This window comes from Hemicordylus capensis, chromosome 5 (genome assembly GCF_027244095.1).
Source record: "Hemicordylus capensis ecotype Gifberg chromosome 5, rHemCap1.1.pri, whole genome shotgun sequence".
Classification (NCBI taxonomy): Eukaryota; Metazoa; Chordata; class Lepidosauria; order Squamata; family Cordylidae; genus Hemicordylus; species Hemicordylus capensis.
This window is the reverse complement of record NC_069661.1, coordinates 151,865,502-151,888,712: the sequence shown is the minus strand read 5'-3', so window position 1 is coordinate 151,888,712 and position 23,211 is coordinate 151,865,502. Positions and strand designations below refer to the sequence as shown.

The 23,211-nt window shown below is 40.9% G+C and overlaps 1 protein-coding gene across 5 annotated transcripts in view; it reads right to left on the bottom strand.

The window, feature by feature from the left end:
- PUS7 (pseudouridine synthase 7) overlaps positions 1 to 22,840 on the bottom strand; it is a 52,826-nt gene extending 29,986 nt beyond the window's left edge. Inside the window, exons 1-8 of one of the 5 annotated variants that reach the window (XM_053257427.1) lie at positions 22,356 to 22,840; positions 15,784 to 16,173; positions 11,667 to 11,751; positions 11,445 to 11,546; positions 6,746 to 6,890; positions 3,312 to 3,329; positions 1,559 to 1,670; positions 164 to 241 (exon numbers count right to left, since the gene is read on the bottom strand). In XM_053257427.1, coding sequence (XP_053113402.1) covers positions 164 to 241; positions 1,559 to 1,670; positions 3,312 to 3,329; positions 6,746 to 6,890; positions 11,445 to 11,546; positions 11,667 to 11,751; positions 15,784 to 16,145 — 902 coding nt within the window. In that variant the 5' untranslated portion in view covers positions 16,146 to 16,173; positions 22,356 to 22,840. Of the gene's footprint in view, positions 1 to 163; positions 242 to 1,558; positions 1,671 to 3,311; positions 3,330 to 6,745; positions 6,891 to 11,444; positions 11,547 to 11,666; positions 11,752 to 15,783; positions 16,174 to 16,683; positions 16,843 to 17,172; positions 17,451 to 22,098; positions 22,241 to 22,355 lie in introns of those variants that run through there. The other 4 variants (XM_053257426.1, XM_053257423.1, XM_053257425.1 and 1 more) reach the window with 4 other exon arrangements.
- Between the last annotated feature and the right edge of the window lie 371 nt (positions 22,841 to 23,211).

Here is a 23,211-nt window from a genome sequence, read left to right as displayed (position 1 = left end):
AATATAAACTACCCAAAGACAGAGGGAACCAATAATGTAGTCAATGAAAGATGCCAGTTATGTAAAGAAGATCATTGTCTTCTACTACCTCAAAAGGGAAAGGACTTCTGTTTCACTTTACTAGAACACAGGTAAAGGTGTCAATCATGTTTTTTATACTTACCTAAGAACAGCAATCTCTTGAACAGTAATAGCCCTTTTGTCTTTGGTACCCATGTAGGAAAATATGTTTGGCTTAACTCTTTAAAAAGAAAGAAAGCAAGTTCAACACAACTAGGGCGGGGGGAATTATGAAATTCTTAAATTTGTAGAATAAATATCATGTTAATGTCATGCACTGTTAATATCATGCACAAGAGACGTCTTAAGGAAGCCTTAAAAGAATAATAGACCTCTTGCACATATGAAATATTTCTGTTTCAACTCATATGAGGCCCAGCAAGTGATGATATGATACTTCTGTGCTAAATAATTCATATATTAAAGTCACTGTTACAATAAAACATATATTTTCAAAGTCTCCCAAATATGTATTGAGACTAGCCCTTCAGTGAGGAATTCATAGTAACCCAACATTTTCACACTTTCTTAAGTAAAAACACCTGTAAGAACTTCTGTGTGCCACTGCCCAAATACCATATGCATGGATGCAAGCAATCTATGAGGCTATTCAGATGCAACACTAAATCATCATTTGCTATTTTAACTAAACCCAGCAAGCTATAGGCTGGTGCTAAATCATGAACAGAAACTTTCTATTAGCATATGCAAGGGGAGGATGGAGTGCAGAAGCCCAGAACTTGTGCATGCTCATTTTTGAAACATGAAACCATGGTTTAGCATTCTGTCTGAATAGGGCCCATGACTGAATGCCAACCTTGTTCCTTTTACTTATTTCTACTCTTTGTATATTAACAAACTTGCACCTTACAAACAAAACATGTCTCTATTTTGTAATGAGTGTGTGTGTGTGTGTGTGTGTGTGTGTGTGTTTGTAAGCCAAAGCACACAATCCAAAGCAAAAACGCTGTGCTTTCATTACATGGGACCAAGGTGCAAAGTAGTCACATATTCTGAACACGGTCAGCATGATAGGACAAAAACAATGTGAACTGTGCCAAAACTGCTCAAAAGGCTTATTTAAAAGTATACCTATGTACATCTTTAACAAACACACAATGCCTAATTAAAATCCTGGAGAAGTGAGAACCTAGATTTGAGACACAATCCCAGGCTGCATGGGGATCTCATATGTATGGAGATATCAATCCTTCTCCCCCGCACCCCCGCCGCCCCCTACAAATTAGGAATGCTTTCTACATACAAGATGCTTCATTTGCTCTAGTACATGTAGAAGCATCTCAGTCAATAGCAATCAATAATGAAATGTAGCAATCAATAATGTTCAAAATTTCTGTCATTTGCAAAGTATTTCAAAGTGGACTACTAAGAGTAGCGATTCTACTCTCAACATGCTATTGCGGAAATGATCTCTAGGCAGAACATTTCTATCACTTGAAATATCCCATTTATCAGATTTTACAAAAAGTTAACCTACCTTAAAAATTTTGATAGCACATTAATGGCATCCATAGTATCTTTGTTTTCTTTGTACAGGACAAAGTGGCAGTAATTTCCCCTAGATTTTGGCCAAGAATGTTTTCTTGGATCTTTGAAGACAAAATGTTAACATATGCAAAGTGTTAGAAATATGAAAAATTTCACAGTAAGTATCGTTGGTAAGCCATAGCTTGTACACTTGCCACTCCATTCTGGAAAAGAGAAGATCTCAGACTTGCTTCTTCGTTCAGGAAAAGTAAATACTTGCCAGCAACTTCTTCAGAATCCATTATGTCACTTAATTGCACTACTACCATGCAACATATTCTACCCATAACACACTAGCGGGCAAAAACAAAAACACACCTGGGCTTTTTTAAACCATCTGAACATCTAGATCATTGTGGTTTGTCCATATGCAATGTCATCAGGAGAAAGTCGCTCAGCTATGTAAAATGGTTAAACTGAACAGTCTTAGGGCCAGTTTGCGATGGCTAGGTTGTTGAGTCTAGCAGCAAGAAAGTAAGGTTTAAATCTCCACTCAACTATGAACTTCAGTGGGTGGTGTTCAGTGAGGCACTGAGTCAGATCAGCTAAATGGCAAACCATGATTTGGCATTAAATCACCAAAACTCACTTGCATGTTCCCTCCTTCTCTCACACACACCCCATTCAAATTAATTACTTCCAGGTTTGTGACAGACTAAACCGAGCATGTGAGGCCAGTAGAATCTGAATAAATACGAGGCTTGCTCCCAAAGTGCCAAGCCATAGTTTGGTGTTAGATGTGAATTGACCTATGTAATGTGAATTGACCTATCGCTCAATGTAACAAAGTAAATATCTCAAAATAGAAGTCAAACTATAAGGTAATTGGAGGAAACAGCTATTTATCAAGTGATGACTGATGTCAACAGACCTGCACAGACATAATACTTAACTATTATCTGTTTTCCTTAGCAATGCTTAAGTATTACCTCTGAATAATTAAACCACAGTTAAGGATTGGCCACAAACCATGACATGAAACTGTAGTCTGAAATAGTTTTGCAAACCATAGTTTGTATTAACCATGGATATATTTGGTTGTATTTTCATTTAAAGTTGCCCTTATGGCTTTTAACTTTTGCTTCTTCTTTTATTGTTCTAAGTGTAGAAATTGACATTTTATATCATGAAGAAGGTTGGGAGATTTATAATTAGGAACAGTTAACCTTTGCTATGATCCACAATAAGCAGTGCCAGAATATTTGGATTAAATTCCAAATTATTTCAGTTTAACTGCTTTGTGAAAGATAAGAATTCCACGTGCCTATTATTCTTAAGTATCATCTTGGTGAGAGTCGATCTATGTGGTTGCTAAGAGTTGACACCGACTTGACGGCGACGGCACTTAATCAATCAAACATAGGCTATTATTCTATTGAGGCTATTATTCTAGCCTCAATAACCTTAACAAAGACGTTCTTTGTTAAGGTTACTGAGGCTAGGGATCATATCTGAGTGAATTTTTAGTGCAGACGTAATTTTCAATTATTTACGTCTGCGCTCAAAACTGCAAACCCCGTCACACCTGTTTAGCAATAAGCCCTACGGAACACAATGGGACTTTTGAGTAAACATTAAGGCTGAGCTGCATATATTTACACTTGTTAGTTTCTCCAGTTTCTTCACTATTTAGTCAATCTGAATTATTATCAATTTGGTTGGCATTTCATTTTCTCCTAACATGAAATGCCAACATTTCTTACCTGTTGAAGTTCTGACCTCTGTTCATAGGCATAGGGTAAAGAGCATAAGAGAGCAATGTTTATTTTCTTTTTAATGTATCAAAGTGCTTCAGACAGGAACATGCACGTTTATGGGGTTATATGACAATTTATGCTGTAGATGTCTGGAGCATTCAACAATTAATGTAGTGACGGACATCTATTTAGACAGCTATGCAATGGAATCGTGCAGAAGGGTAAGCGAACAAGTGGAAGGTTTCAGCTACAGATGCAGCAAACTACACTGAAGTCACCAATGCAGAGAACTAGTAAACAAAGGCTGTTAAGTGTTAGTGTGGAACACTTCATATGCAAGCTGCTTGTAAGTTCAGTTCAAAATTAAGGGTGCCTAATTAATCGGAATTCAAGTTATTGGAATAGAAACCCTGCTCCCCATCATAAGTACACTAGTCTACTGATCCTGCAAATAAACACCATGGATACACTTGATTGTATACTTTGAAGAACTTGAGTTTCCCAACTCACTTAAAACTGTAACAGATGATTGAAGGTCACTACCTGAAATGTTATTCCATCATAAGAAGCTGTTTGTATTTCTGCCTCCTGTCATCTGCCTGTTGCCAATTTAGAAAAATAATCCAATAAACTAATCCAATACATGCATTTTTCTCTAACAGCTGAACAGGGAAAGATGGAAAGCATGGTTTGAAGATTTCTTTTGTACCTATAAACATGCATGCTCCATGCACAATGCATGCAAACATGAATCATCTTTATATATCCAATGCAATACACAAGTATACAATTATGTTTTCCACCAGATCTTTAGTGCCACATTTTACATCATATTAACTTGACTAAGCGATAAACATATAATAAACTGCAAAAGAGGGTTATGTTTTTTAAGGGCTGGCAAGAAAGCAAAAATTCTCTGCAGAGCAAAAGTATTCTAGATTTAAGGCCTAGCTTAAACCAAGAGTCATTGCTACCACCACCCATCCCTGTAGTTCTGCCTTCAATAGCAGCTTAATCTGCAGCCATCATGAGCTGAAGCTTATCACAACATGGAGAGAAACATTACCTGCTGATTTCTACAGTTCAAGCTCCCATTAAGAGCATAAGAGCTGGCCAAAACTATTTTCCTTGGTCTCCTGGCAACCCTAGTAATATGTACTAGTAAGCTAGTAATATGTACTTAATGCTTCAAATCTGACACCACCATGAAAGATCCAGTCAGCTAGAGGGAGGGGGGGATGAAACAATTGACTCTGTCATGAGCAGTAAACACTCTAAAACCTATTTACATTCTGACACCATGTAGTTGTTTTCCTCCTCTTTTTACTAAGGCATCAAAGATGGTTGTGTATAGTAAACATTTAGTCACTGGAGCCATTTCTTCCAAGCAGCAAAAAAGCAAAACCACCAACAGAATTTCCATGTTTCCTTGAGAGTGTTGAAAAGAATTTTTAGATGTTTTGCTCCAAGAGGATTCCCACTCCCCGCCGCAAAAAAAATTGTCCGTTTTCGGAGGTAAAAAGTGCTTGCTTGTTTTAGACCAATGGTTTTAAACCAAGGATACTTTTTAAAAAACTTTTTTTTAGTAAAAACTAATCTGCCTACTTTCCTTTCACTATCCCCACAACTGGACTAAATTTGGTTCAAATCAAGGTCCACAAGTTACACCTCTTGTGCCTCAAATGTTCACGTGGATGGTATCATTACAAACTACACCACTGAGGTGTCCCTGTGTGTCACTTACTACAACTATACCAAATTTGGTTCAAATTGGTTAGACAGTCCACAAGTTAGTACATTTGCACCTCAATAGTTCACACAGCCGCCATTTTGGATCAGGGTAGATGACATCATCACAAACTACAACATTGCGGCATCCCTATGTGTCCCTACAGCTTTAGCAAATTTGGTTCAAATCCGTTAGGTGGTTCACAAGTTAGCCCACTTGCGCCTTAAAAGTTTACACGTCTGCCATCTTGAACTGAGGTGGATGACATCAACACAAACTACGTCATTGAAGTGTCCCTGTATATGACTCACTACAACTGCACCTAATTTGGTTCAAATTGGTTAGATGCTCCACAAGTTAGCCTATTTGAACCTCAAATGCTTATGTGACTGCCATCTTGAGTTGGCTAGATAACATCATCACAAACTACACCACTAAGGTGTCCTTATGTGTCCCTACAGCTGTAGCAAATTTGGTTCAAATCGGTCAATCAGTTCACAGGTTAGCCCACTTGTGCCTCAAAAGTTTACACGTCCGCCATCTTGAACTGGGGTGGATGGCATCAACACAAACTACGTCACTGAAGTGTCCCTGCATGTGACTCACTACAACTGTACCTAATTTGGTTCAAATCTATTACATGTCGATAATCCCTGCTAACCTGGCAAAGAGGCACCTTTTTAACATGGTGATTCTCTGTGCTTAGCAGGGGGAGAGTAACTGGCCATATCCACTCCCAGCACAGTACCTCCAGTGACTGTTGCTGGTGTCTATCTTACGTTACTTTTTAGATTGTGAGCCCTTTGGGGGCAGGGAGCTATCTTATTTATTATTTCTCTGTGTAAACCGCCCTGAACCATTTTTGGAAGGGCGGTATAGAAATAGAATGAATGAAATTGAATGAATGAATGAATGTTCCACAAGTGGATGACATCACAAACTATGCCATTGGGGCAACCCTATATGTCCCTACAGCTGTAGCAAATTTGGTTCAAATCGGTTAGGCGGTTCACAGGTTAGCCCACTTGCGCCTCAAATGTTTACATGTCCGCCATCTTGAACTGGGGTGGACGACATCATCACAAAATGGTGGGTGATCTCATAAACCTACTGGAAAGTAGGCTAAAAAGACAGATAGACAAACACAGATTGATTGAGCTACCAGATCTGAATAATTTAATCTATTGTTTGTTCCCCAGGTTTGCAAGGAAGCTCTCTATTTGACAACTCTACCACACAAAATAAGATAACAAAAGGTTAACAAATAGGCTAATCATGTAATCTTTGTAACTGGTTTTGACTCATTTGTACAAATTTCCTGTAGGTCAGAAAAAACCAATTTAAGGCTATCATTCAAAGAACAAAATTCTATACTGACCTATCTCAAACATTTTTGTTCAGAGTATAAGCATCTATATTTTTGTTTCCTACATGTGCAAACTTATACTAAAGTGTCATTTTCTATCTTAAATTTGATAGATTTAAACAGTTCTGCTTGTGATAAGACAGTTACTTGTTTAACAGTATTTCTTCCATAGCCAATTGTAAGAAAGAGTGTAAAGAGCATCTTTAAGACTTCCTTGTGCCCTATACATGAGAGCACCAATGTTCACATTCAGCATCAAGTTGGTTTTAAGATAGATAGTCATCTCAACACACCACAATGGAACTTTAGTTACTGTTCTGAAGTAACAGCAATAGCCACACTCACTTGCAAGTGCCTTTTTCCCAGCTGCATGGTATGCAACGATGTATTTTTTCCCATCTCGATCCTCTGTTTTAGTCTCTAACCCTGGAAACAAGGATTTTACAGCCAGATGTATCACTGTCCTTTTCTCCTTTGTGTCTTCAAGCACCTGAAAAACAGAATAGCAAAACAAACAAACAAAAAACACACACACAGTTAAAATTTATATTTATCACCATTTATCTCCCTAAATATAAGATGCCTTTTGCGCTTGAAAACTGGATGCGAAAATTCTGAATCAAACCCAGAGATATGCATAACAGGGCGGGGGGTGGGGGAATAATGAACACTTTCTGAAATTATTTCCAGATTTTTGGCATAGTGTTTTCCTCAGAAAATTTGATTATGCAAACTTTCCTGATGTCCTAAATGGATTGCAATCTGAGTTGGCATGTTGTTTAACCTAGCACAAGGTGTTCCCACTGATTAGAGCATTAGGGCTGACTCCTGTTATATGGTCAGTGGCAAAATATTTGATCATAACCAGACCTGCACTAGTAGGAGTTGATCAGTGATCATTATGGGGCCATGACCTTGGCTTTGTGTGGTAGTGCTTTTGTTTTTTGTTTTCTCTCTTTGGACTGTGGATAAGATCAATGGACTAATAAAAATGCGACTGAATGATTTATATGTTTAGTTAGGCAGACAGGCAGGAAATACCACACACATTAATTTCCACACTGTATTTCAAAGTTTTCAAGTGGCCAGCTAGCTGAACTGAAATATATAATTAAGGGGAGAAAAACTGACAGACACATTTAATATGGTTTAAAGGTTATACTTGAACAAATTAAAAGCTTTATGTGGAAAGAAATCTATAAAGTACAGGAAATCTTCTGCTTTGGAAGACTGAACTCCAAATCTCTGATCAAACCCAACACCTGGAGAACCAATCAGGACTAGGCAGGGATGTGAGGGAGAAGCTCCTTGCCACATTAATGTTTCCCACATATAAGAAGAACAAAGGATGCTATCTTACACTGAAGCAGAACATTGGGCCACCTAGCCAAGTATGACACAATTAGATAGGTGGCCCTGGCACATAATCACTGGACACCAAGCCCCACAGAGGTGCAACTCCTCCAGTGCCTCCTACAACAAACTATGTCCCCCTGATTGATTTTTATTTTTTTTTTTAATATCAAACAGCATGAAAACTCCTTTTCATAGGAACTGCCTGCCATTCATTTCTTCTGTGTTCCAACTATATAGGGGCTGAGCGTGGAACATGCAGATAGAAAACTATTAAATACTTCCATGGAAACATTCCCAATATATGTATGAATCATACTGTGGACTTCCAGATCAAAAAACTCGTGGTAGTCAGGCCTGAAAAATCTAAGAAGTGCAAGTGATTTAAGACACAAGGCTCATTTACTTAAGTTTGCACATGAATGTTTTATAGCTGAATTATACGCTATTTTAAAAATAAAAGCTATAACAGTATGGGAATATTAATTAAAAATGCCATTTATAAAACTCCTATACTTTTTTTTTTAACTTTAAGAATAGCATAGAAATCAACTATAAAACCTGCATTGGCAAAATGTAAACAAAAAAGCCTTATGTCTTAAACCACTTGCATTTCTTAGATTAAAGTAAATGATATTTTACTTAACATTATCAATCTAGATGCATAATCTCGAGAACATATTTTAATATCTCTCCAAATGGAAGCTATAAATCTGAACACCCAGTATTAGGGTATAATATCTACCAACACCACCTCAGCATCTATATACTTAATTCTCTTATGGCCAACTGAGTAGAGAAATGTGTAGGGATGCGAGGGGATGCATGTGGATGTTTGGCAAGCCTCACCCCTGCTTCTTGGCTGGGCTCCAGTTGGCCAGCGGAGGCGCCTGATCGGCTGGGTGCCAGTTGGCCCGGCCGCTGTGAGGAGGTGGAGGCAGCAGGCCTAGCTGCAGCCTGGGCTGGGCAGAAGGCAGCAGGACAGACTGGTCCGGGAGGCACTGGCAGGGGTGAATGGGGAACGGGAGATGGAGGAGAAGTCCCTGTGCCTGTTGCAGCCTGGGGCAGGAGGGAAACGGGCAGTGGGGCGCAGCCCCGGCGCCTGTTGGGAGACCGGGACGGGAGGGAAATGCCACTGGAGGCCGGGGCAGAAGGGAGGAACGGAAGGGGGAGGGCAAGAGAGAGTGGGACTGGAGGGGGGGAGGACGGACAAGAGAGACCGTGGCAGGAGGGAGGGGGAACAGCTGGCCCCAAAGAGCACACAGATGCTCTGTGTGAGGTCGGCTAGTTGTATTTAAGAGCAGCTAGTACCCTGTGGCCTAAAAATTCATTCACCTGGATGTCTTAAAACTGGGCCACAAATGGCTGGCTCAGAATTTTGCAGTACCTTGATTTCATGTGAAATCTCCCCTTTGCACACAAGCCTGAAAAGAATTCTATTTATGACTGTGGTTTAAAACATGCTAGAATCAGTTGTGATGTCTGAACAGAGTTGTCAGGACTTATTCTAGATTTTAAAATAGACCAAGACCTAAACTGGAGGTTTGAACAGAATAAATTTCAGAGTTGGAAGGGAATTTGGAGGGTTTCTAGTCTGATCTCTTGCTCAGCATAGGAAACTGCCACAGGATTTCTGACAGCCTCTGTCTGAAAATCTCCCAAAGAGAGCCCATAACTGAACAAGGCAGACTGTTCCACTGTAAAACAGCTCTTATGGTTAGGAAATTCTTCCTAATGTCTAGCTTGAATCTGCTTCCTCAAAATTTCTCTCTCTTTAAGTAAATGTTTTTATTAAATTTTTCAAAGGGGTAAAAATTCAAATAATAAAACATAATAAGTAGAAATAGCATGATTTTCAAGTAATTCCAGAGTACTGAAAAAATAAAAGATTTCTGCCAGATGTCATGTGTTACAGATATTTGAAACATTTCTACGTTTCCCCCCAAAAACATTATTTAAAACCCTTCAGTTACCATGCATAAATATAGTTCAAGGAGTCAGAATTGTGTATAGAGTCTTTACCTCTCTACATATACTTCTTCATAATTTCAACACACTGATTCTAGTCCTGCCCTCAGGAGCAACAGAGAACATCTGCTTCATCTTCTATGTAAGAGCCCTTCAGATATTTGCGGTATCATATACCTTTAGTCTGCTCTACTCAAAGCTAAACAAACCCATCTCCTTCAACTGTTCGTTGCAGTACTCCATTTCCAGACCCCGATGGTCCCTGTCCCTACTAAATAACTGCCCCTAATTTCCGAAGAGAAGGAGGCTTTATGAGAACCCCATGTCTGTGTGTCCTCCTCCAATAATTCCAGTGTCTACAGTCCAATACAGAGTCAGATTGTTTATAGGGAAGAGGAAAGCAAGCGCTACCAAGACTCCAAGGAGATGTGCAAATCCAAGGTTTACTCTTGGCTCCATATTCAGTTTTTTTAGATTGTGAATCGCCCAGGGACATTTTTGCATGGGGCGGTATAGAAATGTAAGAAATAAATATCCCAATGAAAAAGTCTTTTAAAAAAAAACTATTCCCAGTTTCAAGGCTGTGAGAACCAGGCCTTAAGTCTCATTAAACAGCAAAATGGGAAAATAACTCTGTTTGGACTCTACTCTAGACTGCAGGTGGGGACCATACAATTTAATGCTTCCTCATACAAAAAGAATTCCTTGTACTTAAAAAATGTGTAACAATAATGAGGTTGTCAAGGAAAAGGCTAATCAAAAACTCTTTTTCACTGACATGCTAGAAAATCTAGCAGGGAAATTCATTTTGTATGGAGGAGTATTCAGTAATGGAAACTGCCACCTGTAGTCTGAAGAAGTGCAGCCTAGAAATAAGTTTATTGCTGGTTAATCCTCTGTTGATGGTTGTGAGAACTGAGCCTAAGTTTACACTCTCATTCTGAACTATTTTAGTTTACAATCAGCACTGACATAGTCATTATATTCCTATCTTTTCTTTTTAAAGTGCAAATAAAATTCAACTTTCTTGCTACTAAGCAATTCTTCTAAGAGAATATAACATATGTTGGTTTAATTCTATTTGCAGAATCCTTCTATTAAGATAGCAAGATGACTAATATGGGTGGCCCTCATTATCTGCTAGGATTCTGTTCTTGCCTACAACTGCAGATAATGAAACCTCAGATAACAAGACCTTGAGGCAATGGGAATTGGGGGATTAGGTTCCTGGAGGTGAAAGAGGGGCTTTAAAAGGCTAAAAAAAAGGCAGAAATGATGCCATACCATGCTCTGCAGGTCTCCAGCTGTCCAGCAATGTTCCCCCAAATGCCCAATTTTCCACGAAGAGCCATGGGTTTTTAAAAAAACACACAAAATGGCTCCACTGAACAAAACTGTGGGTGCTGGGACCACGAATAATGAGCGCCACCTGTACAGGTACATAAACTCAAATTGTATTCAGGAGGACAGATTCCTAACTAAGGCCAAGAGGCCTACTCTAATTTTATCCATATTTAGTAAGATTTACTATTTCAGTATCTAGAACTTCCATGAAAACTAAAATGTGAATAGCGTTCCTATACAAGCCTGGGATCTATTCTATTTACCTAACAGCCACATCATCAGACTTTTATAGAACTGCCTTCCACATCACAGTTTGTTCTGATTATATTATTTTGACAGTAATCAATGCATTGATTCATTACTCATTTTGTCAGTTCACCTCAATGGCAATGCTGTCTTCTTTATTCTTAAAAAGCTGGAGTTCTTCTAGCCGCTGCTTGTCTTCAGCCGAAAGCACCGTAAAAATGTCTTCAGAAGGATCCTAATAAGTATTAAACATGACTCAATGTAAATAGAAATCTGAATCTACCCTAATCTTAACAAAATATTTCAATTATGGTGTTCCATTTAATTATAGAGGCTGTGCAAAGAAAAAAGTTACCTCATCATCTACTGGCACAGAGAAGTCATCTAAATGGATGACATGTCCATCTTTTCCTATTTCATTAACAACAAAATCTGAATATCTAGTAGAAGACAAGACAGTTAGGTCAATAAAGGGTTCTACAAAAACACCTGACAAGAGACCAGTTTAGATTTCTAGTCCTGAATTCATGTGAGTTAAGGTGAGGAGGCCTATGAGCTTTTGCCACCCAAAGCATTATTCCTAAAAAAAAATGCAGACCTTTTCTTATTTCAGCTTTTGTTTTGAAACATAACATTAAAACGTATATTTTGTCTCCTGTGTAATACAACCAATTTTAAACAAATTTTTATAGAGTATTCAATATGCTGGCACACATATGGTCTGGTGCAGCCATAATGTAGGCTCCCTGTAATCCTTGGTTAGCATACTGGGAACTATCCTGCAGAATGTGCACATCCTTTCTTCTGCCCAAGACTACTAAGGTTTAATGTTACAACTGCACCAACACAAACCAAGGTCAAGGCAAACGATGCATAGCTTAAAGACCTATTTCAAGCCATGGTTTCAACATCTGGTTTACAAAGGAACCACTGTTTGCAATTAACCACACAGTTAATGTCATAAATAAAAGGAAGGGAGGGAAAACTTGCTCTAGAGATGGGAGAAATGAGGAAAGAGCAACATTAACGAGGCCAATTTTCAATTTGTAGACCATGGTTATGAAATGAAATCCTAAACATGTTTAGCCATTTTATTCTATTGAATACAATGAGGCATATTCCCAAATAATTGTGCATAAGATTGCAACCTTAAAAAATAAAGCAATTTCTGACCATAATCAGAAATAAGCAATTTCTGACCATAATCAGAAATAAGTAGTATGCATCTTATTAATTCTTACTTCCTAACATTCAGACAAAAACTAGCAGGTTCTCCCAGCTTCTTGGTGACAGAAATAACAGCCTCCCTGCCCGTAAAGTATAAGTAAACTAGCTTCCAGATAAAAGGAACCTTTATATCCACCTGGTACATATACTTTTCAGTAATGGAGATAACTTTTCAGTTATCTCTTATCATGAGATAAGAGGACATGTTCTCCTATGGAACTATAACTGGTTAAAGAACAGCAAGCAGAGACGAGAAATGAACAGTTGCCACAATGGAGGAAAGAAGTAGGGACCCCCAAAGATCTACATTGATACCAATGTTAATAAAATCATCCAGTTAGATGGCTATGTTTTCAGACAATATCAAATTATTCAAGATGGTGAAAGAGGTTGCAAAAAGCTCCCAACGCAATCTCCAAACCAAGTGAATGGGCAACAAAATGGCAAATGAGTTTCAGAATAAATAAATGTAAGGTGCTACACAATGAGGCAAGAAATCTCAACTTCACATTTACACTGATAGGTTCTGAGCTGTGACTAACCAGGAGAGAGAAGAGATCTTGGGGTTGTGGTGGATAGTTCAATGAAAAGATCAACCCAGTGTGAGAGAGCTGGTGGCGGGGGGGAGGCAAAATCCTTATTAGGAATCAATAGGAAAGTGACTGAAAATTAAATGGGAAATATTATAGTGCCCGTACACAAGTGTATGCTGCAGCAACACTTGGAATACTGTGTACAGTTCTGGTCACCATATCTCAGAAAGGATATTGTAGAGCTGGAAACAATGCAGAAGGTGGTAACCAAAACGATCAGGCCAAAACACCATCCTTATGAGGAAAGGCTACAACATTAGTGCTTTTTAATGTAAAGGAAAAAAGGAGACCTGACTGAAACTTTGAAAATTATGAGGAAGGACTCCTTCACATAGCAAATTATTACTCTTTGGAATTCACTGCCACAAGCTGTGGCTATGGCCACTAATGTAAACAACTTTAAAAGAGGATTAGACAAATGTATGGGAGGCAGGTCTATCAATGAGGAGGGTCTTGTGTTAGCAAGTATGACTTGTCCCCTTAGCTAAGCAGGGTCTACCCTGGTTGCATATGAATGGGAGAATTTATTTTATTTATTTAACACATTTTTATACTGCCCAAAACTTACGTCTTCGGGTGGTTTACAACAAAAACAAAAAGTTAAAACATTAGTTAAGGTCAAAACATTATAAGAATGTAAAACCTTAAAACAATATTTTAAAATGAAGTTAAAACGATTAAAATGGTAATTAATTAAAAGCCTGGGTAAACAAATGTTGGGTTTTTTAAAAAGTTGTCAGAGATGGGAAAGCTATTTCAGCAGGAAGCACGTTCCAAAGCATCAGGGCAGCAACTGAGAAGGCCCGTCCCCGAGCAGCCACCAGACGAGCCGGTGGCAACTGCAGACAGACCTCTCCTGATGATCTCAATAGGCGGTTGGGTTCATGACGAAGAAGATACCCAGGGCCCAAGCCATTTAGGGCTTTATAGGTTATAACCAGGACCTTGTATTTTGCCCGGAAACTTATCGGCAGCCAGTACAGCTCTTTCAATACAGGAGTAATATGGTCTCTCCAATATGACCCAGAGACCAACCTGGCTGCCGCATTCTGAACCAGCTGTAGTCTCCGGACTACATACAAAGGCAGCCCCACATAGAGCACATTACAGTATTCCAGTCTGGAAGTTACCAGCAGATATACCACTGTCCTGAAGTCGTTCATCTCAAGAAACAGACGCAGCTGGCGTATCAGCCGAAGCTGATGAAAGGCACCTCTGGCCACCGCCTCAACCTGGGAAACCAGGGAGAGGCCCGGATCCAGAAGCACCCCCAGACTTGATGTGTGAGCACTGTAAGATATTCCCCTTAGGGGATAGGGCCACTCTGGGAAAAGCATCTAGGTTCCAAGTTCCCTCCCGGCATCTCCAAAATAGGGCTGAGAGAGATTCCTGTCTGCAAACTTGAAGAAGCTGCTGACAGTCTGTGATGACAATATTGAGCTAGATGGACCTATGGTCAGTTTGTAATTAATAATTCTAGTACTGCCTTATAACCTTTTAGTTATAATATTGTTGGTGGGTTAGACTGTTAATTTGTTATCTTTTTAATTGTTATTTATATTTATATTTTAATTGTATCCCCCCCCCCGCATTGTTGTACTGGTCATAGACTGTAATAAACTTTGAACTGAACTGGTCTGATTCAGTATATGGCAGCTTCCTAGGTTTCTAATGGTTCCTAGTCTTCATGGCTACGTACTACCTCCAGGTTCAGGGGCAGTATGCTTCAGAATACCAGTGGGTGGTGAGCACAGATACGAGAGGGAGTATGACTTCATGCCTGCTTGTGGTCTTCCTAAAAGCTTCTGATGGCCCACGGTGAGAAACAGGATGCTGGTCTAGGCAGACTTTCACCTTATCCTGCAAAGCTCTTCCAACGTTCTACAACCACCTTTTGCATAGCACTGCAAGGGTCTTTTTAGCCCTCAGTAGCCTAGCAGGCCAACCTTCATTCTGATAAAGCATTATCCATGTACCTTCACTTTAGTAAAAGAAGAGAAAGAAGTCGGCTTCCTGGCCCCAAACAAACTGAACTTCAACAGTGGGAAGAAAAGGATGCCAATAAAAAAAAAGTAAGCAAATGCAGTTACACATACTTAGGTTTCGTTTCAAAACGGATTGGTGACTAAGACGTTAAGCTAAAAGCTTAATGCAAAAAGTGAATCCTGAGCAGGGAACTTAAGGCTGCAATCCTAAACATATCTGATTGTAAGCAAGTCCTATCAAGGTCAATGGAACTCACTCCCAAGAAAACAAGTTAGGACTGAGCTATGTCTGAGGAGACAGAAAACAAGGAAGATCTATGGTCCTGTGACTGAAAAAGGAGGTGCACAACTATGTTTCAGCTAAGCCAGCAATATTCACTGTAGTCCTTTTCAGACATTATGTTGCACAAGTATTCAGATATGCGTACACCCGCATGTGTTTTTGTATTAATGACTGCACCTGCATTCATTTTAAAAGTGAACCTGGCTACAGCCCCCTAAAATACATAGCACAGATAGAAAGCGTACTGCTCCATTCACTTCAAAATAATGTGCAAATAACTACCTATGTAATTGTACACTTGTGTGCATACTGAACGTAACGTGTGAATAGGGCTCGTATCTTAAACCAATCCACAGGGCTGAGCAAAAAGATATTAATGGTTACCTCTCTTTTAATATTCCAGAAAAACCCTTGTGAGAACTAACAAATTTAGTTATGCCAACATCTAGCTCTGTCAGCCCATGCTTCATCATGTCTGCAAAGCTCTCTGGGTCTCCTTCATCACTTTCTTGTAGCTCATCATCTTGGTCTGCACTTTCCTCTTTTGGAACATTTTCATTTTTTGTTTCCTCAAGAAAAGGTTTTACAGGCTGTTCCACCTCAGCTTCAACTTTATGATCAGAATTTTCTTGTCTTTTCTGTGGTTCTTCTGAAATCTTTTGCCTTTTAAGTTCATCCACATTAGTCTCATCATCCTCAGAATGAGGACGTTTTAAGGATGCACTTGCCATATCCACGGCTTCCATTCTCCAAGAACAAAGAGAGTATAGAGTCCTGCAAGGAGAGAAGAAAAGCCAAGAGGATTTCCTGTATATTTACTTTATGTGCTGCCACTGTAAATCAATCAATCAATCAATCAATCACACACACACACCCCAAATGTTCCAGATAAATATGAATTACTAGAGCTCAGAGGAGTAAGCTCTCCCTTCATAGCCATGGCAGAATAACCTGTGTAATTCTTCAGAACTCCAGAGCATTATAATTGCAACACTTGTGTTTATTACTACTGAAAACTCTCTTAACAATAAAAGCCATCTTCTGTTATAAAGCATGTACAAATACTGCCATGAGCACATTAGAGCTTTGCAGATAACACACACACACACACACACACACACACACGACAGGTCCTATGCAGAGTTGGAAACTACTTCAGTACTCCGGAGCACAGGATACAGTATATCAGGTAATGCCGGATCTGTTTTCTGAAGGCAGGGCCTCAAAAGCCCAACTGACAAGTGACAAACATAAAGATGGAAACATGGCCTTTTAATATGTTACCTTGATGCAGACATATTATGGCTCGAATCCCAAGTTGCCTTTGTGTGAATGGAAAACACTTCTTTCCCCCTTCCTGCTGAAGCTATCGATGCCACATGCCATTTTACTTCAGAGAATCTCTTACTGACAGGAAATTTTCAAGGGGCACAGGAAGTTGCTGCGAGAAGCAGAGGTGCGGAAGTTCCCTTTTATGGGCTTCCTTCTACTCACACTTTTGAGGATTCAACCTCATTCATTTAAAGATATATATGCCACCTTGAAAAAGACATAGGAGGAAGAGAGGGAGACAGCATTGTGTTTGACCATCTCAGGCTTTTCATGAATTTGTCAACTACTAGAGAAATCCTAAGAGATTGCAAGATTGCAGAATCGGGTTTCTTCCAATTCTCTACTGGAAGTTAGTCTCTTCCCTATTTTTAAAATTATTTTTCTTGGACAATAGCAAGGCAGATATCCATGTCTAATGATCAGTCTATATTAACAACTTACCACATTATAGAACAGGTCCTGAACAGCACCATTCCAAACTATGTAAGGAGACTAACCAACCAAAAAAAAAAAAAAAAAAAGACCCAGGAATGCCTATTTTTGTTGGGGGCAAGAATTACTACATGCAGAAAAACAAGCATGTCAGGGAGATGGCTAGAACTCTTCCTGACAGAGTTTCTAGGTTCACAAAATTTATTTTATACATGTTTTTCACCTCCTCCATGGACAGCCCCTCAACTTTCCAGAAAAGGCCTTGCCAAGGAATTCTTGGCAACACAATGGGCTGCGGCACTGGCAGCTGCAAAGGAAGGGGAGAGCCTGAAAACTGGGCGGCAGTCCACTAATGAAACAGACTAGTAAGCCTCTCCTCGTTTAAGCAACATGCTATGGCTGTAACAATCCACTTCAGACACTGTACCTTGCTAGGAATCAACATCTACCTACCTCCACCGAGGTGGAAATATCAGGTCAGGAAACTGTGGTCTGATCTTGAAAGCTGCCCAATTGACCTTCTCTCTTCCTCAATGCATATATAGTACTAGGCAGTGATCTTAATACCAGACGAGGCCCTGATTATTATACCCTATATGTACACTATCAGTGCTAACCACCTAACCTGAAAGTCGATATACTTCTCTTCACATGCCACTCAAAGGTCAGGAAGTGAAACTACACAGGAGTCTGCCTGGTCCAAATGGTTAATAGACAAACTCTACATCCTAAATGGCTCCCTCAAAAATGACCACCCTGACAAATTTAACTTGTGGACTGGGAACATGAGTGTTATCAATTCCATATTAGTCTCTGGAAACCTGCTCCAATTCACAGACTGCTTTGAGGTCATCTCCCAATTTGACAGTGACCACTTCCCAGTCTCCCTATGCCTAAAATCCTTTGTTCAGCAGACTCACGCTGAGGCAGTATACCAACCACAAATTCTACTAGCAGGAAGAGCCTGCCGCATGAAATGGTCCCCGCAACTGGACAAAGCAACAGAACAACTCACCTCAGGACACTTCGAATACATCCATCTTTCCCTGTTCTCAGCAGAACCCTCCAACCCAGTCCTAGAACACTACAGCTACATAGTGCAGGAACTACAAAAGCAGCTAACCCACAAAAACACCACTCGCTTCAAGCAACACCATTGCAGCTCCAAACCAATTGTTTAACTCTGAATGCGTTGAAGCAAGAAACAAAAATTTTTTTAAAAAACCCTCATTGCCAACAACAATGTCTACAAAGCTAATGCAGGACCTTTGTCTGCACAGGACCTCCTTCAGTAGAAGAGTCAATACAAGCAACTCCTCAAACACAAGAAAAGAGACATCATGAAAGACACCTGGTCATTTTTCATTCAAGTAGTCAGAATAATGATTCAGCCCTATTTTGGCACATCACAACAGATCTCCCCAGCAATGGCCTGACACACACGGACAGCTGCATTCCACCAAAGGCCTGGGAAATATGCTTTAACCAATTGTACAGAGATGAAGTAGGGGACTATGGGTGCCCTCAGCATGATATAGGACCCATCTGCCTGGTCATCAGTGATGCCCGCAGAGGTCAAGATTCTGATCTCCCAACTAAGACCTGGGAAGGCTCCTGGAGATGGACTCATTCCCCATGAGCTAATTAAAAATAACTCAGTATGGTGAGCTACCATTCTAGCTTCGCTGTTCACATTTGTTGACAAGCTCGGTTGCATCCCTAGGGACTGTGGGCTAGCAGTTATTGTTCCCATATTCAAAAAAGGTACGAGGGATGACTCAGCTAACTATAGACCCATCAGCCTGTTCAGCTCAATAAGCGCTATGCCAGAGACCTGTATTGGAAACAAAAGGACTGCCTGCCTGGAACAAGAAAACCTCCTAGCAGAGGAGTAGGCCGGATTCAGGGAGGGACAATCCACCATTGACCAGTGCCTAGTAATCTAGCATCTAACTGAAAAATACTCCACCGACAACACAATCTCCCTGTATGCTGCCTTTATAGAACTCATGTCTGTATTCAACTCCATCTCTTGAGCCAAATTGTGGGAGAAATTGGAAGCCTCTTCGATCGATCAGCACCTGCTATCTTTCATCCATACCCTTCACAAGGGCACATCCCTGAAAATAAGATGCAACCCAAGGTCATTTGTCAAGCACCGCCCCCACTTGTAAGGGTGTCAAACAAGGTTCCATACTTGTCCTGCTTCTCTTCAACTTTTACATAAATGCCATGGTAGGCCACCTAAACAACTTGGACTTTCATCCCCACAAGCTGGCGGAGAAACACAACGCCATCCTGCTATACACAGACAAGGCGGCAATTCTCTGTAGGACCCCCATACGTCTTAGAAGAGCATTGGGGACCCTTGCTCCATATTGTAAAGAGAACCTTTTGGAAATAAACTACCATAGAATCAAAACCATGGCCTTTGCCAGGAGACTAAAGACACACTCCTGGCACATAGACAGGAACACAATTGAGCAGATCTTTTATTATTAGCGAGTACTCTTTCATGCATCCGGCACCAGGAAGGCCCACAGCAGCTATGTCGCCCAAAACACCCAGAGAAGTGCTACTGTCATCTTAAAATTATTCTAGTCAAATGGAGGCTATTACATACCCTTTAAATCAGGCTTCCCCAACCTGCGGGCCTCCAGATGTTGCTGAACTACAACTCCCAACATACCCAGCCACAATAAATTGTGTCTAGGGATGCTGGGAGTTGTAGTTCAGCAACATCTGGAGGCCCACAGGTTGGGGAAGCCTGCAAACTATCTGAAGCCAAGTTGCTGGCCTATCTTCTCTATGGAGCTCAGCTGGGCCCCTTCTCCAATGTCGCCCTTCTGGAGCTCTTCTAGACTGAACTCTAAAGAGCAGTATTCCAAATACCCCACTGTGCCTCCAGTGCTGGCTTATGACTGGAGACAGACCTGGTGAAAGTGGAGGCCAGAGTATGGCTGTCCATACTCAATTTCTGGCTAGGACTATCTTTCTTCCCAACTCCACTTAACGATAGGGGATGGATACCAATCTGCCTGCTGCATATCTTAAGCAGCTAGAGGTTCCTAACCACACTTCACCCTGGCTCGCTGCAGCACCCTCCCTTCGGCTGTGATAGATGGAAGATACAAGAAGATGCCCTTTCCGGAATGTCTGTGCCCTTGCAATTCTGGGCAAGTTGAAACCACCGAGCTCATCCTTTTATACTGCCTATTTTATAGGGAGATCAGCAACACCCCCCTTCTCCCACTTCTTACAAGGTTGCCAGGCTGCACAAGCCAGTTCTACGTCTCCCTACTACTCTTCAACTGCAACCCTATTACAGCACACAATGTTGTCAAGTTCTGCAAGGCAACATGCAAAATCTGCCAGGATCTGACTGCCAGCAAGAACTAATTAGGCCCAACATAGTTTATACCTGTACTGCTGCCTCAGTTCTACAGTTTTCATTTTATATTTTAATTAAGTTTTAATTCCAATCTTGACTTTTTTATAGCTTTGCATAGATTTTAGTCTTATGCTCATAGTTTTAAACTTCTTCACCTTTATGCATTTATTTTATAGCATTTTAATTAATTTTATAACATTCAACAGCTCTTAGTTCAAACTTTACAATTACTGCATATACTTTTTAAACACCCATTTTTATGCTTTATCTTATGCTGGTCAAAGACTGAAATAAAGATTGATTGACTAGTTTCCATCTGCTCGGTCTCTTTCCCTACAGCCATCCTTAACAAGGACTTTTCAGAAAGTTCAGGGAGCTGCCTGGGAGGAAATGGTTTAGTCTCTGCATTCTTCGAAGTGTTGTTTTGTATGAGAGTCCATTCAAATTATAGAACTCTCTATTTACACCCTGAAATGGTACAATCCAGGAACAGATCTACCATGTTGTGAGCAGATTGTGTAGATGGGGCTTTCATTTTCAGTGAATACTTGCTTATTCTTGCTCTTGATTCTTCCAACCTGCGCCATTAGCACTGCAAAATGTTTTGCTTATTACTATCAAATCTATTTTTCTCTGAATTTGTTTCCCATAGCTAACTAGGTCTTCTGCATTCATCTAGAGTTTGATTAAGGAGAAGGAACCCTGAGGCATCCAAAATGAAGGCAAGATAACTTCCTGAGAAAGAAGGGGAGAGTGAACCAAGTATGTGCTGGAGCTAGCATACTGCTTACTCACTTCTTTGGAACAGAGAGCTTTACTGGCAGCTTCAAGGTCCCTAATTAGGAAGGCAAAGACTTGAAGAACAACAGAGTGAGTGTAATGGAAAATACAAGTCAGTAAAAGCAATAAATGGTTTAAAAGCCAAGCTTTCCACCATGGTCCATGCATTTCTTATAAGACACATCCAGAAGCACAAAAGTTTCTACTTGTATTTCTCTGTAACAGCTTGGAAAATATTTACATTATTCCATTTATCATTTAAAGTTGGTGGCTTAACTCTTAGCAATTTTGTGCTTCGGTTGCTTGCTCTACGTATGACTTTACCTACAGGGATGTGCATCCATGCAAGGTGTACCAGTCATAGGCAGAACTTGTACATATGTCTGCATTGCCATTAACTTACTGAAATGAACTTGCTGCAGGATGCAGCTTTCCACACAGAAAAAGAAACATCACACAAGACATTATGCATGTCTTTCCCCCTCTTCCACTCAACATCAATTTAGGTAAAATATTAATATTTGTGGTACATTAATATGTACCAAAGCTATGGGAGATCAATATTTGCAAGGACAAGAATATTACAAAGACAGCACAAAATATAAAAAAATTTCTCCATCATAGCTGTTAGTAAATAGGCATACAGAACATACACACACCACAGCTCTGCACATCCAAATGAAACTCAAAACTCAAAAGGGCACACTCTGAATTTGAGGTGGATACTCTTGTCCTAGTACTATCGTGCGTACGTATCTACATACATGCACACGAAGTTGGAAGAAGCGGGTGGGAATCAGTCACCCCACTTTGAATCCTGCATTTGAAGAAGATTACAGAAAGAAATCCACAGGGTCTTTAGCGTCAGCGAGGTTTACGGGGGACTTGCCAAAAAGCGAAGGAAACCCCGCGAGAGAAGGACCCTGCTGGGGAGGAGGGTGCGGCGCCTTCCTTCTCCTCCTCCGAGTTGGACCCTTCCACTGCGGCAGCTTCTGCAAGGGCGCTGGCCGAAGGCACTTACCCAAAACTCAAGCGATCCGCTTGCAAAGACAAACAAGGATCGGGGGGCTGCAGCGGTGGCAAAAGGAAGGGGAAAGCACGGACTCTTCGCCGCTTGCAACCAGATCTGCCAGCACACGTGCCCACCACCACCTCCTCCTCCTGCGCGGCCTAAGGACCAGGAGGAGGAGAAAGGGGCGGTCTCTTCCAGCAGCCGCCGTCCTCTGTCTGTGTAGGAGGGAGCAGCTCAGGTGGTTCCGGGGCATGAGAGACGCGTGATGTTCCGGCTGCGTGGTGGACAGCGGTCCTGTGTGGTATCACTATACCCTGCAGGCAGCGCTGCTGTCTTCTGACTGCTGCTCTGCTGTGGCGTTTTGCCCTGTCCACGTGCAAGTGCTGTATGATCTGAGGCGCCGTTAATCGGTGGTGGCACTTCAGTGAATAAAGATGGTTGGCAAATCGAGATTCTCGGCTTTGTACTCCTCGTCGTGAACACAAACACCAGACGAGTATAACGTCCCCTGGTTTTCTGCCTGCAAGTTGCAGGCCGGTTTAAGGTGACCACAGTCGCTGCTGCTTGCTGCTGCTGCAGGGAGCCTCGCCGTTTTGCGGGGCCCAGACTGTAGCTTGTCGTGTGCGCAAAGCAGCCGATAGAGAGAGGGGAGCGTTTGGAAAAGCGAACGGAGGTGGGCGGGTGCTGCTAGGGAGAAGCTTTGCACTGAGAAGGAGGGACGAGGCCGGCGGAGGGTTAACGTGAGGGAGAAGCGTGGAGGCTTCCAAAGGGGAAAGGAGCTTTTGTCCCCCGCTTCAGCCCCGTCCAGGCACCTGGTGAATGCAAAGATAGGTGAGGTGCAATGGGGAAGGCAAGGTCATGCCAT